General features: G+C 40.4%; 2 protein-coding genes across 2 annotated transcripts; both read left to right on the top strand.

Moving 5' to 3' along the window:
• The first annotated feature begins 6,934 nt into the window (after positions 1-6,934).
• prkrip1 (PRKR interacting protein 1) lies at positions 6,935-9,062 on the top strand. Its single transcript, XM_030792865.1, has 6 exons — positions 6,935-7,060; positions 7,225-7,303; positions 7,543-7,643; positions 7,751-7,836; positions 8,315-8,379; positions 8,571-9,062. The coding sequence occupies exons 1-6, from the start codon at positions 6,935-6,937 to the stop codon at positions 8,675-8,677; spliced, it is 564 nt and encodes a 187-aa protein (XP_030648725.1). The 3' UTR covers positions 8,678-9,062.
• A 3,055-nt stretch (positions 9,063-12,117) lies between these two features.
• upk3b (uroplakin 3b) lies at positions 12,118-13,995 on the top strand. Its single transcript, XM_030792970.1, has 6 exons — positions 12,118-12,151; positions 12,514-12,681; positions 12,918-13,146; positions 13,309-13,391; positions 13,509-13,638; positions 13,806-13,995. Exons 1-6 carry the CDS (start codon positions 12,118-12,120, stop codon positions 13,993-13,995), a joined length of 834 nt encoding a protein of 277 aa, XP_030648830.1.
• Positions 13,996-16,919: the final 2,924 nt, after the last annotated feature.

Raw genomic sequence — 16,919 nt, 5'->3', positions numbered from 1 at the left:
ATTGTGAGATGTGGCTGAGGGATAGAGCTCGAGACTTAGCGTCAGCTTAGCGTCTGCGTTTTTTTTTCGTGTGACGGCTGCGTTGGCCATTGATAATCTGAGAATAGCAGGGTTGTTGATGATCAATAAAATCCAATCATGTCTTAATTCTAAACCAATTACTTGGTTCGTTTTGCGTTTCATTTTCCATTTGCTACACTTACTGAATGTCATATCCAGGAGGCCTCAAAAGGGAGAAGGGTTTGGGGGGGGGGGGGGGGGGGGGGGGACTGTATCTTATAGACCATGTCAAATGCCAAATGTAAGAAGGATCACAAGCAAGAGTTACATGAAGGATTTCAAAGACTTGCTTCAGCCAGGCTGTTAAAAGGAAAGCCACGCTCTCGAAGGCAGAAAATATCTTGTGAAAAAAAAAAAACCTCGCCAGCTAACTTCTCATAAAGACAAACCCGAAGAAAAAGAAAGCTGACATAAAAAAAAAAAAAAGACTGATGTTCTGCTATACTCAAATAACCCCCCCCCTCCCCCCGGAGTCATATAAGGTCAGGATTGATAAAATGTCCGTTGTCTTTATTCAGTTACTGTTCTCTGAGCCGTCAGCTGCGCCTTTTTCTCTCGTCTCTGGTTTGTCTGTGTGAGAAGTTACCGGGGTGAGGAATTTGTCTACCAAGCGTACGTTTCTTACAGATTTTCTTTTGAAATTTATTCCTTATTTATTATTTATACAGCTGGTAGATACGCACTAGCGATTCAAGTGTTCGTCCAAGTTTTGCAAAGACTTATGTTGTTTCAAGGATTTCTTTTATTATCAATAATGCAACAAACTCTTGGGATAACAATGCATGTCCATACTGTTGTCTCTGGAACTGCTCCCAAGAAATTCTTCTTTTTTTTTTTTTTTCTTAATCAGGATTTCATCTGAGTTTCCCCCCAGTTGAATTTTTGTAGACATACCAATACACTTGGACTAACAAGAAAAAAATGACAACGTCGGTGTATTCTTGGACCTTCTTGGTACCAAGAAATCAAATCAAATCAAAAGACAGTGTGCTTTTATTTCTTTACAGAAATCTCGTCTGGAGTGAAGACCGGTTTCGAGAACTCCTGGTGCTGTTTATTTTCTATGGTGAAGGAGAAGGTTTACATTTCTAGGCCAGAGTCTTCGTGTCTCTCGACTGAGTGCTGTACGAGAAAACGTTGTATTAAGGCATCCTCTCGCATCAACTTCTGTGAGAAAACTGTCGAGCAACCAGATTCTGGAGAGAGCATGTAATGCTGTAATTTATTTTTAGAAAATCTGTCAGGGTCCTTTCATCTTCCTCACACTCATATTGAACATAATCATCAGAGAAAGGGAAATAAAACACTGGGGCAATGAACAGATATATTGCGCTGTTCTTCCACTTTGATACAGTATCTTTAACTACCTCAAAGACGTCAGAAATTCGAACTTCTTCTTCTTCTTCCTGTGATTACCCTGTTGTCAGTTGATAGGCTGACGAAAATGAAAATCACCATGGTTACTACCATTTTTATCCACGGACGACTTTATATCGGTAACGAGCTTCACCGCGCTTTCTCTGTTTTTAATTATTTCAGTATTTAACAGTTGAGAGTGGATGTGAAACTAACCATTATCTTGGGAAGTGTTGAAGTGAAAATGTAACTTACTGTTTGTGTCAATGTTCTTCCTGTGAAAGTGAAGATGGTGCTGTGGTGACCTGATTGCAAACCAAAAAAACAACCCCCCCCCCCCCCCCCCCCCCCCACATCTGTTCTAACTCCTTTAAAAAAAAATTCTGTCACTGTCATAAACTGTTAAACAAACTGAAACTTCAGCTACTGCTGAACTGAAGTCTTGCCAATTGCAATACTAATTTTTTTTTCTCCAACAGTTTTAACAAATAAATAAGTAAATAATGTCTGTAAGAGTTCAGATTGCAATTACCAACAAGACATACTGTATGCATGGCTATTTGAAAAAAAAAAAAAAAAAACCAATGTATCGCCTCGAAAATGAGATGTTCCCCATGAAGAACAAGCGGGATGGTGAGAGCTCTACACGCTTTCAGATGGATGCATTTGACGACTATACATTAGACTAAAGGCACAGAAGCATTAGAAGAATCACTGAACCTTTCTAGAGATAGCCTGAAGATATTGCATCATAATGACATCATCACACTGTGGGGGTCAGTCAGGGTTCACAGCCGTCAATCACTCAACAGCTGGAATAAAGGTGACCCTGAATTTGATATTCCTGATCCGGCATTCCTTGCTTCCCCCCGGGCCCCTGCTTCAGACTTCGGCCGAGATACAGCGCTGCAACTGGAGTGCCAGGACAGTCCTCTTCACTATACACCAGCTTGACTTTGGGAATGAAACCCAGAGGAATGTTTTGACTTCTAAAAGTCTGAGTTTCTGTTTATCAGGCTTTAAGCTCATCTTTGCGTGCGTTGATGTCTCTTGTTCTGGCGTGCATTATCATAGCCCAGATCAATGTTTTGAATATAGATGAAGGATGAGACGTGCTACCACAACCTAATTTCACCCAGCTCTCCAACACTGTACAAATATATATATGTATATGTGTGTGTGTGTGTGTGTGTGTGTGTGTGTGTGTGTGTGTATATATATATATATATATATATATGTATGCATGTATGTATGTATATGTATGTATGTATGTACGTACGTATGTATGTATGTATGTGTGTGTGTGTGTGTGTGTGTATGTATGTATGTATATATATATATATATATATATATATATATATATATATATATATATATATAAACGGCATGTGTTTTGTATGCAGAGATTCATCGTATTTTCCCTTTGAATCTATTTTTTTTCTTTCAGCACTAAAAAAAAGAAAAAGTGTTGTGTTTTGACAACAAATAATACTGTCTTAGGCATCATTTTGGCATGGAGATATTTTACATTCATCATTGTATAAACAGCTGTGTGTATGTCAGTAACATACTCTGTAAAAATGTAAAGGATGCAGAGTTCCAAAGTGTTTAAATACAGTGCTTTAAAATATGCTGAAAAGAAAAAGATAAACAAACAAACAAACATTAAAAACATCTTTCACATGTGGAATCCTGCCGCCTCTCCGGCACAAACTTTAAAAGAATGTCAAACACCATGTGTTCCGAAGCTAATTGTCTCCGCTGGGCCACAGTAGTGAATCTGAATGTATTGTTTCATCACAAACATGTCTGATCGATTAAAAGTGAGTGTTATGTGTAAACTTCCGCCAGGCAAGCTCTACCAAATAACACTGTGCAAGCTCTAGAGGGAAATGTCACTTTGTATGGCTGTCTGCAAGCTGAACTGCAAGTAACCTGATTACATTCCCCGGGAAAAAAAAAGCACAAACACATACACTCACACACGCACACTCTCACGCTCACACATACACGCACACGCACACACACACACAAACACAAACACACACATACAAACACACTCACAAAACGTTCACAAGGACCAGCAAAGTGAGAGTCAAAGTGACAGCGCATTCACACCATCTGGTGCGCGTTTTACTTCCTTTTTAATTTAGGCGATTGTCCATATTTTGGAAACATTGCTGCAATTATAATGTTTACTCCCGTCACTTCGGTTTAGACTTCGTCAGTCTATCCTCGCTGATGGATCTTCCTCGCCGGGCTCCGTTTGGCTTGACGGCTACGCCGTGGAGAGAATGGACAGTTATTATGTGTCGGGATGGCCGTTTGCAGCATGACACAACGCTCCCCGGAGTGAAATGAAAGGCTACGACCCTCTACTGTCCCTTGACTCCTCCCTCCTGGCTAAACGAGTCCTTACAGTGAAAGCTGGTTACAAGGCACTCAAAATTTAAAACCAGAGGCTTTGTCGGGGCACGGGTCATTTTAATCTCTTTAATTAAATTATGTCAAGAGTTCTTCTGACGATAACATCCAATGTCATTAGACCTTTCATCAGCCATATCAAATGCCTTAGCATACATTATGATAATTCATTTTTTCAGTTTATTGTCAGTTGCATTCTCTGACTCTTCTTTAACTCATTTCCAAACTACCATTAGACATTGAGTTTCTTTTTAAATGTAACATTACATTGTAGAGGCCATTATATTTTTAAAGCAAAATATTATTGCTGTATTCTTTCCTACAAATGTTAACCCTAATGGATTAAGTAATGCTGCTAGACTGTGCAGACCTTACCTTAAAAATCTTGGTCAAATGCTAAATAATTCGTCCTCTTGCCACACAAAGAGAGTCAATGCTAATAAAATACTTTCTGCTGACTGATTGGGTTGGCCTTCTGCCTCCCTCAAGCCACAGCTTAATTCCAGTCTTAATCCACTGCCTTTGAGCCATACAAAAAAATCCCACCAGCCACATATAAAAGTTCAAAGACAGACTTGATCTATTTAAACAGATTTGCCTCCCTCTCTTTTGTTGAGGTCTTATAGTAATGCAAATATGGGGTTTGATGTATAATTATGCCCAAAAATATTCAAATCAGATTTCTTCTCTCCCTCTGCTCTTGCTCTCAGGATGTGGTAGGCTGAAAGCTGTGTGAGTTTCATTAGACTGATCAAATGCTCATCATCGTGTTTGGGTTTTGGATTGGGTGGGTTCGGGGGGGGGGTGGGGGGGTGGGTTCGGTGGGGGGGTTCTGTGAGATGCAAGGTCAGCCGAAAGACAAAGTATGTGGCCAGAGGAGGGGCTCTGCTGGTCTAATGTGCTGTCTAGCCATCCATCCATCCTTCATCGTGTTCCATTTTCTACCAGGGGAATTGGCTGCACAGATGAAAAGAGGCATAGTCAATTTGAGAATATGTTTCTGTGAATGAAAGAAAGAGAGAGAGAGAATGAGAGAGAGTGAGAGAGAGAGAGAGAGAGCGACAGAGACAGGGAGAGAGACAGAGAGAGGGAGAGTATGCTTGCGTGTGAAAGGTGATCAATCTAAAACCCACAAGGGTGTATCAAATGTACATAAGTGCCCGTACCCTAGTGACAGCTCAATCAACAGCCCAGTCATGTCATAAAACAATGCGCGGTTAGCTGGCTTATCTGTGATATTCCCTGAGACATTTCATTGAGCACTACCGCACACCTCAACGCTAATGGTTTGGTTCTGCATGAGAGTGTCTCATGTAAGTAAACAGACTTTGTTATATTAGCATGCTGTGCGTGTTTGACACGCAGTAAAAATATAACCATATTGATGAGACTACCCATGTCGGCGCCGTGGCAGCCATGGAAAATGAGTAATAAGCGGAGCCTTCCCTAAAAAGAGGCGTCTGAGTCCAATGGATAGGATCACCGTCCAAGTCAGGAGGGAGCTTTTTTTCCTCACTGCCAGTGTGTATTAGGATATTAGTGGCATTAATGAAGGCAGTCTGAAGGCGTATTTAACCAAACCTGACAGGACCTACTGCGCTACTCTATACTCATATGCATATATAAACACACACGCGCGCACACACACACACACACACACACACAGCATATATATTAACACATTCAAACAGGGTCACATCGTTGTGTAGTGCACATATATATTATGAATATGCAGGACTGCATGTAGACGTGAAGCGCACACATGCACGCACACACACACACACACACACACACACACACACACAGCACACACACACACACACACACACACACACACACAGCATACATAGTAACACATTCAAACACAGGCACATCCATGTGAGGTGTACATATACATTATGAATATGCAAGACTGCATGTAGACGGGAAGCGCGCACACACAGACAAGCACACGTGACCATGTACATCTCACTTATATGACAAGAGCATGCGTGAGTGCATACACACACACACACACACACACACACAAGCGTGCACCCATGCGCATGCACACGCATGCACGCACACACACACACACACACACACACACACACACACGCACAAACACACACAAACACATGCATCTATATGCCCTTAGGCTTTTGCTGTTGAATTTCATCAGCCTGGCTGACTGAGTTCAAAGCCATTCCCTTCAAGATCTGTACATACATATAAAAATATGTGCACTACACCTTAAATTACTACACATTAGTTTTTCAAACGCTGTGATTTTTCTTCCGCTGGATCTCTAACACTCAGTAGATTATTGCTTGTAGTTCAGCCACGAGTCTCATGCACATCCACACATGTTCATTTAATTTATTCCGTTCATAACATTTGTAAAAGGCATTAGGGCTCCCTGTGGATTTAAGTGTGCCAGCCTTGTAAATGGAAGGAAGTCACCAAGGTCCCTGTTTGCCTCTACTTAAATCCCCAGACCCAGTGCCAACAAACATTTCAAAACACCGACTCATCACTACGCGGGACAAACATCATGTGTGTCAAAGAGTTCACTTAGAATGAACACCAACGGCAAGAGCAACTGACTCTCAGACATATCAAATGAATGACAATACCCAGGAATTAACCAGACATACAGCTGTGGAAATGGGTTAACGCGTGTTACAAAGGTTACACTCTCAGTGGTCCGGTGGTTTTATGTCTAGGCTTAATGTGGCTGACACAAACATTAGACATGGCCCACAAAAAGACCCGCCCATTGATCTATCTGCTCATTCAAAATTGACTGCATTCAGTTAAATGGCAAATCGACGCTATAGCTTCAGGCAGCTTGCTTCAGAGTGCGAGAACAGGCACGCAACCAAATGGTCTAATGTGGTACATTGTCTCCCCAGACACGTTCCACGACACAGTCCTCAATAACTGTTCTTATAATAGCTCGCATGCTATGAATGCAGAATAAAACTATTTGCCTTTGTTCTGCTCTGTACCACAATTTCAATGAGAGTCTGATGCCATACGATAGGTGGCGCTATGTTGCCCGATATCAGTCCGCTGGAGTTTTCTAGCATGTACTCGAGGAAGAATCTGAACGATGGCGGCTGAACAGAAAGATGGACGTCCAGGCAAACAATCTGGAAAAGAATCACAGCCTTTAATTATAGCCAAAACTCCGGCGGAGGAGCAGCGACTGAAGCTGGAGAGGTTAATGCGGAACCCTGTACGTTCGTAGTTCTCTTAAAACAGGATTTTCGAGTCATTAGAGCATTTGCTGAGTTTGCTAATTGTTATGCTAACATGCTTTATAACCACTTGGTTGAACCTAAGCTAGTTAGTGGGTGTCCACGCCTCACCGAAATGGTTCACTTGTAAATGTATTTGTAGGACAAACCTGCTCCTGTACCAGAACGACCGAAGGAATGGGCGCCACGTGCCCCTCCAGAGTTTGTACGGGATGTCATGGGTAAGTCGAGAGAAACGACAGGCAGTGGCTAGCTGTAATGTGTTTGTCAATACAGCTCTGCGTCCGTATTCTCGCAGACAACAGAATCTGCATCTCTTGAAACGTTGAGGTATTCCTCAGAAACCACATTTCACACCTGGGTTTACAAGCAAAGAAATAAGACAGACCCGCTCAGTGCTAGCTGTTTTTTTTTTTATTACTGTAGTTGGGTTGTGAACAATGTTACTTTATCGTTTTAGGTTCCAGTGCTGGGGCAGGCAGCGGAGAGTTCCATGTGTACAGACATCTTCGTCGGCGGGAGTACCAGAGACAAGACTTTTTAGACCGCCTGTCTGAAAAGGTTGATTGAACACGTGCTGAATTTTGTGACAGGATGTTGTTTGTTTGTAGGACAAACTGAGGATGATGTTGACATGCTAAAATAACAAAATCAAATTTGTCCCGTAGCAAAAGTTGGATCTGGACTATCTTGAGAAAGTGAAGGAAAACCAAAAGGCTGCTGAAGAGAGAACAGCCAAACGCAGAAAGAAAAGGTATGTCTCTCTCTGTCAGTACTGATACTGTAAATGCTATTGCTGTTGGCAGTTTAGATTTAGCATAGTTAAGATGTGTTTTAAAAATGTACTGGAACTGTATATTTCTCATTACTATCTATAATTTTCTATCATTATGAGCTTTGTATTGGTGTTTGTGCAGAATGCATTCGCTACAGCATATCTCATGTACCGTGCAAGCCTCTGGTCTACAGTGTGTTCTCCCTGTCACAACTGTTACAGTGATTTATCCCAAAGAACATGAATCAACATCTGAACAGAGGTTTTTTTTTTTTTTTTCCCTCAAGAGGACGTGTGTGCGCGTGAATGTACGTGTTTGTATGTGCGGACACGTGCGTGTGCGTGCAAATGGTGGGGAGGACGGAGTTGGTCACGCCGTTTCGGGAAAGACACATGATGTGTGAATGACGTGTCAGTTCTGATTGTTACTTTATCTGATTGTCATTTGCCATTACAGGGAAAAGATGAAACAAAAGAAGTTGATGGCGAAAAAAGCCAAGCTGGAGAGCAAAAAAGATGGAGGTAAGAGATTCATAAGTTGTTATTGTTGTTGTTGTTGAGGGTGATGCATAGCCTATATACATTTTGCTTTCATTCAGTTTTAGACTTCAGTAGTTTGGTCTAGATGTTCACTTAACTTCAGATGCGATTATGAAGAATTCCACTGGTGCTGTGTTCAGTGAGCGTCTCTCTCCCCCCGTGTCCTCCCCCAGACTCTGAAGAGGAAGCCTCGTCCAGTGAGCAGGAGAAGGAGGAGGAAGAGGAGCAAGAGGCAGAGGATGATGCGGAGGTGCCCAGCTTTGTCATGGGGAGGAGGTGACAGGTATCCAAGCTCCCGTCAGAGTGTGAATCAGAAGACCCGCCAGGACTCTACCTGTCCACCACACTAGCCCCCCCCTCTCAAGGCTAAACACAGCTGTGGGGGATGGTTAGAATAAAGGCAGCGATTTGATGTAAAAATGTGTGTGTGTGTGCGCGTGTGTGTGTTTTTAATGTGTACATTTTGTTTTCTTCTTCCTTGAAAGATGCTGGCATTGAAATCATGTGAATTGCATTCACGTATCGTTGCCGATCATTTTATGTGTAATCCAGTTGATTGACAAGCAAGATCTGTGGGAATAGCAGTCTTTACTGGGGAATTCAGTCACACTGGGAACATTCAGTCTGAACATGTTTGTACAGAATGTGTATATTTTTCAATAAACCTCCTCAGCAGACTTTACCTAAGCGTGTCCTCAAGTGGTGTCTGTTATTTTACACTCACAGTTAAAAAAAAAGAGAGAGAGCAGGAGAGATTTTCAGACTGTGATCACACACAACAGGCATGTCTCATTGCCCAGGGCAATGGTAGGTGTTGACTTGATGTAGTCTCAGCTATTTCTGGAGATGCACAAGAGCTGCTATTTGGAGCACTTAAATTCTTTACCCTTTTTTTTTTTTTTTACCAATTTAGTAAAACAAACCCCTCTTTTTTTTTAACGGGATTCACGGCATTGTAGCATCACGTTGGGGGGGGGGGGGGGGGGGCGCGGGGGCTGGATGTTGTTTCAGCGATGTTTTTAAATTCCAAGGCATTGAAAAAGGGAAGGAAGTGAGCAATTATTACTGGAAAGCTTATCAAGCGTATAAAGCTGTGTTTACACAGGGCTTAAATCCAAGAATGTCATATCTGCATAACGAGGAATATTAAGGTAACACATTTTAAGAGCTGGTGCTCATTCAATTGGCTTTTTTTTTTTGTGTGTGTGTGTGTTGGGGGGGGGGGGGATTTCAGGAGGTGAGCACTTTTTACTTGTTTGTTTAAATGGATTCGGCCCTTCCTTTCTTTCTGTATTCAGATTCCTGTGGTGAATTATGCCAAATTAGAGCTTCGCAAGTTACTGAGGATGTTTATGCTGGACATTCCTACCTGTCCAACCACCCACTACCTGGTTGACAGGTCATTTAAAACTTGAGGGTTTTTTTGTTGCTGTTGTTGTTGTTGTTGTTGTTAGGAAATATAAAAGTGGATTAAAAAAAAAAAAAGAAGAGGAAAACCCAAACAGGAAAGGGGAGGTCAATGAACGTTTGAGCCTCTCCAGATTCGCGTTGAGCCATCTCTACAGGGTGTTCAGTTTTATACGGTACCGTGTGGCTTTGCATGAGGCTGGTTTTATGGTCTCATACATGTGAGGGTCTTCACTCAGTGCCATCGTTCCTTCACGTCAGTTGCCTGAAGTTGGGGAGTAGTCTGAGAGGAGACTGAAGCGCTATTTGTTTACTGTCTTTTATCATTTATTTAGCAAGTGTAAAAAGTATTTTAGAGAACATACGCTCATACGTTATTTTAAATGGATGGTGAAGTGTAGGGTGACTGTGCTGATCTCTGATTTTTCAGGAATTTTGCAAATGAATAGAATTAAATTTGTTTTTTTTATAATTATTCAGTGATTAGAGCTGTCATCATCAAATAATCTTTGGATAACACAGAGCAGTTACCAAACACACACACACACACACAAAAAACCACAGAGTGAATTTTCTATCTTTCTCACACACACACACACACGTCTAAACAGGACTTGTAGATGTTTTCTGTTTCCCATTTAAGTGACAATGTTATTTTCGTCTGGCTCTGACAAAGTAGGCTGTCTTCTTAGAAACATTTAAGTATTGATTAGGCTGTGCCTTTGATGCTTTACAATTGCTCAGATTACGAAGTTTATTCAAACCCATCTCAGCCAAAAGCGGTCGATATTACACAGCAACGCAGTTATTTCTTAGAGTCAAAAAGAAAAATGACATCATCTGTGCAGCTCAAAACAACTGAAAGTCTTTTTTTTGTCTTGTGGTCCTGTTTCGTAAGTGTCTGTCAATATGCCTTTTGTAGATGGAAAGAAAAGAATGCTTTGATTGTTTTTTCACTATTTACACAGGCTCGTACAATTTCTTTGTTTCACTCTCTTTTTAAATATTTAATCAACCTCCACGCCCATTGTTACATGTGGTTCAGGAGATGAAACATCCTCCAGTTTCTTTAGGCGACACACTGCGTCTAATAGACGCAGTATCTGTGGTATCATTCTTCGGAATCTATTTTTGCTCAGAGATGTGAAAGCACAGTTTTGCTCTGTGATGATGAGAGTGTTTATCACAGCTCTGAGAAGAAATCACAGATGGGTGGAGAAGAGAAGAAGTGACTTATCGTCATCCACATAAAGGATAAATAACGATACATCCCCAATTCTGTTTAACACGGTTGTGTTCTGGCTTGCCACCATCTGTAAGATTAGGAAAGGTAACGTAATGATCGTGGATAACTTGTCTTGGCATGGGTTCTTAGATGAAGTATACTAGCGGATTCTGACCTAGCAGGTTTTCACCAGGGGTGTGTGTGTGTGTTCATATACACACCCTCTAAGACAGCAAAGTTAACTCCATAAATCTGATGCATTGTCCCTAGAAAGGGTGGGATGCAGTGTGTGTGGAAGGGTTACAGACAGGAACATATTTTAGTTGAGATCTGATTGTGGCAATCATTTTGTGACATAGTTTTTTTGTGACATAGTTTGTTTGTATCCTTTTTTTGTAATTATCTCCAAAAATGAAAATCAAATATATTCTTTGTGCGCTATCATTTCTGTCTGTTTGGACTTGGACCGGACAAAGTAAGTTTCTTCATAAACAATTCCTTCAGAATTTGTTTTAATATTTTGTAGAACTTTGGCACTGTGTTGGGGGGGGGGGGCTCAGTTATGACTTGTGTGTATGATTTTCATAGTGTTGAAATAAGTGTGAAAACCGTTAATGTTATCACTTGGTGCTCTTGGCAAACACAGACTAATTGGAAACAGTGTTAAAATGGAATCTCTGTCATATCTACCCCATGACCCCCCCCCCCCCCCCCCCTTTATCCTACTTTTAATGAACTGCAAGGGCTTCATTTGCCTTTTGTCAGTTTTGTTTTGGCGATATTTTTAGATTTGATATAAGTCTCCGCCTGTGTATGAAATATACATGAAATACAGCTAGCAAAATTCTGAGAGATGACTGCATTCTTTTTCCATCTCTGAGGCGTGTGAAGTTCCATGAAAGCAACTAATAAAATCTAACGAAAGTTCAAGCAGTCTATTTTTTTTTTATGAGGCTCTAAGAAACTGAGGATGCCAAAATGACAAGATTCAAATAAATTTAACGGACATATAAAAGGAAAAAGCACCCAGTTTCTGTTGAGTTATTTAACAGAATGTAACTGACACTAATGTAAGGTGGAGCCATGAGATGACAAGACCGAACTTGAAGGTTACGCTTCTTGGTGCAGATGAGATCCAGCCCATTTAAGTTCTCGTGGTTGTAGTTCTCATGCAGATCCTCTTGCTTTAACATTATAGCTTAGCTGATATTGAGCAATTGGTAGCTCACTCAGCAGGTGCAAAACAACACAGGTGGAGTACATTGTGTAACGCGGATGGCACTGGTTTCATAGAAGTATGAGAGAGGTAACGTCAACGTTGTTGATCCAAACTGATCTTGATTTCAGTGTCTGCGCCAAGGTTGATCAAAATTTATTGTAATTGACCATAATTTCACATTCTGTGTCATGGCTAATCAAAATTGATCATGATTCTGTGTCATGATTAGATATACTTTAATGACTTTCTTTCATTCATTTTATAGGCGAAACCGTTAACTACAAGCCAGAGGTCACTCTCCAAAACTTTGTAGCAAAAATCACCTCTAACACTGTTATACTGGCAAAACCAATATGTCCCTTTGGAAACCTCACAAATCTGACTTGTACTCCAGATGTATGTGAGATATGGTTGGTGCCAGCATTGAACTCAGGTGAACTCTCATGTTTCATATGACATAACAACACAAAAGTGCACTCACTTATGCTAATTTCCACACATTATGCTGAAGCCTTTCGGTGGAGATGAATATTTAAGTCTGAAATTAAAATTTTTAATTTTATGTAACAGAGAAGCACTGCACTTTGTATAACAAATGACATCCTTAAAAACAAACAGAAACGAACAGTAATATTCAAAAAAATCTTTCCCTGTCTTCCACTGACCTAGCAGCTAGCACTTTTGATGCTGATAAGACAGACCCTACAATTCTCACCCTGTCTCCTTACCCGACTGCATTCAACAATGGCTCGAAGAACTACTTCTTGACAAAAGTTGGCATCCAGAAAGACGTCAACTGCTCCTCTTCTCCCTCCAACCAATACTTTAGAGTTGGGGCAGAAGGAGACTGTTCCACCGCTAACTGTAATGGAGTTCTGCCTGTTGGCTCCACTGTTAAGTACGTAGTTTTTCCTTGGAGAAGTGACCTGAAAAAGAACAACAACTTTTTTTTTCTTTGTTTTACTTTTCATCTAAACCTTATGAAGCACTGACACATGTCTTTTAGCTCCAAGTCTCTTTGGGGATTTGGGTTATTTAAGTATCTGTGTGTCATTTTTAGGTTCAAATATCTTCTTGTGGAGCCAACCAACAAGACAGTACTTGCAGACACAGAGTGGTCCGACAACATAACTCTTTACACATGTAAGAGCCTCATGTTGAAATGGAGCTTTCTTTTTTTTCTGGCAGTAAAATCAAAGTACACAGACTGAAAACAAACTGGTGTAAAGGAAGATTTCGTTCCCCTCTCTGTCTTTATAGTGAAAGACCCTAACGGCATCAACACTGGTCTACCGGCGAGATCAGGCGCGATGGTTGTCATCACAACTATTCTCAGTGTCGCCATGGCGATACTGTTGTTGTTTCTGTTGATTCTGCTGATTTTGACTCTGTGAGTATATCTGAATGATTTCCCATTTCATTTGAACCTTTATTAGAAATACATGTTTAGCAATAAACACCTCAGAAATAATGTGATACCCTTGTTATATCATTATCTCCTGTCTTTTGTTCATAAAGCAACAAATTATTACAAAAAACTGTCTATTTTTTTTACAGGTGCTATAGCAGGAGTGAACCTATTTCTGTGGGATCCCTGCGTGTTCCACGTTATGACACACACAACGTCAAAGGCACAACTCCGTATGTGAACCCGACGTACGAGAGCGATGGGAACAAATACGCAACATCTGACACTTTGCCTCGCGCATCTATTGACCCTGATGTCTTAAAGTTACAAGACATGTGAATTCCTACAACCAACTCTCATGACCTTACACAGCACTCACTACTCATTTTAACATGTCCCACCATATCAATTCACTGTAGGCAATGCAGTGATCAGTTTCTCTGATTTGTCGATGAACAGAACGGAATCGAATAGAATCGAATAGAATCAAATAGAATCGAATAGAATCGAATAGAATAGAGTACAGTACAGTATAATAAAGGATGCTTTGATAATGATAATGAGCATGATATTATGATGAAGTGAAGAGGAACACAGAGAAAAGAACAGATTTAAGTTTGATTGATCAGAGTTGAAGGGAAGAGGGCCTTTTGTTGTCAGTAACCAGTGAGTTAAAAAAAAATTTTAGAATAGATCTGCAAAGGAGACAGAGGGCACTGGATCACTCCAGGGGATCCTGGAATTGTTAAAATACACATGTTAAATGCTCTTCAATATTGCTTCCATGACGAAAGAAGTTTACACTTGATATGAAATTACTTTGTACTTTACGTCAAGATCGAGGTTGAAGAAACGTTTGAGACTGCTAAGAGAAAACATATTCAGATTCTTTTTTCATGCGATATATGAATAATTTCAGTGTTGTGGATAGGAATGTTGCCATAAATGTGCGTTTGGAGTCAAATTATTTCCTACTCTTAAAATGAACTCAAACAATGCCAAGACTGTTCTGTTATAGTACACTGATATTAGATAATCTATAGTATCCCTGTTCAGATTTCACTGTTTCCAGTACGTGTTCTGTATCTGTCTGAGCTGTCATGACAAAGGAATCACTTATTTCGCTTATCCTAGAGTATGCATGTATTGATGAATGAAATGTATGCTTTAAATGTAATGTCAGTCTGAAATCCTCTAGGGGGAGCTAATGGTTTAATGGTGATGGGAAAAGTTCTTTATGTTGAAAGACTGAGTGATTTGGCTCTTGTCAATATGGAGCTTATTTTATTTTAAAGGACGTAATAAAAGCAGATCTTTTTTTTTTTTACCTGTCCTCATTCTCAAATTATTCACACCACTACTGCTCTGCAAATTGCTTACTGCTCCTCATTGTTAGAATCAGAGCTGTGTTTTGTCAAGCCAGAGGACTGTGGGAGATGCCAGGCCATGTATAAGTCAGGAACATGTTTCTTCATCTAGACATTTACGACATCATGGTCATAGCAATTCCTCAGGATTAAAAGTACACTGATAAGCGAAGGATCTTACCGACTTTTCACTATTCAAGCTAACTTTGGCCTTGAACTGGTTTATATACGCTGCTGTAATCTGCCATGTAAAAGACTGGGGTCCTCTCTATAAAATGTTTCTTAGAAGTCATTGGCTTATGTTCGGCAGCTCTGTAATGTTAAAGGCACAAAGAACGTCCAGACCTCCACAGGTTCAGTTACAAATCATTTATATTTCTCCAAATTAGCCGAAACAGGCCCAAAATTGTATCTCAACAAAAATGTCTTGTAATTAATGAAATGACAGAGGAGAACATTACTTGGTTTCCACTCTGTTAGTCAGAGAGTCCTCCACAACAGGTTTAGGACAACATTGCAAGTCTCCAGCATCATAATCAGGGACTGTCAGTGTAACTGCAGCCCTGAGGACAGATAGCCCTCGTAAAACTGAGGGACGAGGCAATCAGAAACCAAAAACAGCCACTGGCGGAGACCTTGTTATGTGTCTGAATACATATGTCTTCACAGCACAGAGCAACAAATAGCTGGGACCACCATACAAATCACCCAAAACATGAATGTGTTGTTTATACCAGACATTGCACAATTATTCACACCTTTGTTAAAAATAAGTGAATATGCTCATATGATATGAGTTGACATGATATTTTTAAAAGTGCCACTCAGTATTGATGTGATAATTTATTCAGGGTGATTATGGTATAAATGCTTACAGCACATTTTGTTTGTGTGTTTATTTGCGTTAATTTAAAAAAATACGATATTTTGGGACTGTTGCACTCAGTTGTTATTGAAAAGAAATTTTCTATATTTTTGAGAATTAATATATGGCTTAAAAAAAAAAAAGTAATTTCTTATCCAGTCTAAGAGTGAGTACAGTATCTCATGTACACTTTTTTTTAAATTTTATTTTATCAAACATCTGAATTAATCTTTATGATGCTGTTTCTTAGCGCATTAAACCATATTCTTTTTAACTTCAAGCAGAATCCTTCAAAAGCGGCTAAGCTCCTGTCATTTGAAAATGTCTGGCTTTGGCCGCCGGAACTTTCATTTCTTATTTTACTTGATGGATTGATGAGTCACTAAAGCCTACATACCATATCCCCAACCCAGGCCGCTGTTCTACAGGTGTATATAGACACACAGTGAGTCACCAGAAACCCACTCACAGTATCCTCCCTCCTGCTTATTGCTCACACTGCTCGATGACCACACAGTCTTTAAAATTAAATACAGTCATACAGTCAAACAGAACACACACACACACACACACTTCTAACTGTTGTGTGTCTCCATGTTATTTAACTATATACTGATAGTATATTGTGGGTGGATGTAGGGACGACAGGGCCCTGATATGGTTTTCATGAACGCTAATCTGAAGAAAAGACCCTTCATCATTACCACAGCGCCCTGTCCATAAGAATTCCGCTGACTTACTCTGATTTGGGCTCTTGACAAAGATCTCTCTCTTTCTTCACATCGTATGAGCAACCAGCGAATGAACTTCGCTCTCTAAATTTGAAGTAATCTTCCTTATTGAACCCGGCAGAGATGGAAAGTAATCAAAATTCATACTTTCCTGTGACAAGTCTCGAGCTGTTTGTCCGTGGCATTCATCATGCTCTGTCAACAGAATCAGAGGGCTACCGGCTATAATAACACGAGGACCATAATGTTATTCCCGTAATTAATCAGACGGAATGTCTGAATGACTCTTTTCCGAGTCCA

This window comes from Chanos chanos, chromosome 15, assembly GCF_902362185.1.
Source record: "Chanos chanos chromosome 15, fChaCha1.1, whole genome shotgun sequence".
Taxonomy (NCBI): domain Eukaryota; kingdom Metazoa; phylum Chordata; class Actinopteri; order Gonorynchiformes; family Chanidae; genus Chanos; species Chanos chanos.
Note: the sequence above shows the minus strand (reverse complement) of the source record. Positions and strands in the feature narration are given on the sequence as shown.

Coding starts and splice junctions, on each gene's coding strand:
- prkrip1 (XM_030792865.1), top strand. CDS start 6,935: ATGGCGGCTGAACAGAAAGATGGACGTCCAGGCAAACAATCTGGAAAA. Junction 7,061..7,224: donor AGAGGTTAATGCGGAACCCT/GTACGTTCGTAG, acceptor ATGTATTTGTAG/GACAAACCTGCTCCTGTACC. Junction 7,837..8,314: donor GCCAAACGCAGAAAGAAAAG/GTATGTCTCTCT, acceptor TTGCCATTACAG/GGAAAAGATGAAACAAAAGA.
- upk3b (XM_030792970.1), top strand. CDS start 12,118: ATGACAAGACCGAACTTGAAGGTTACGCTTCTTG. Junction 13,147..13,308: donor CCTGTTGGCTCCACTGTTAA/GTACGTAGTTTT, acceptor TGTCATTTTTAG/GTTCAAATATCTTCTTGTGG. Junction 13,639..13,805: donor ATTCTGCTGATTTTGACTCT/GTGAGTATATCT, acceptor TTTTTTTTACAG/GTGCTATAGCAGGAGTGAAC.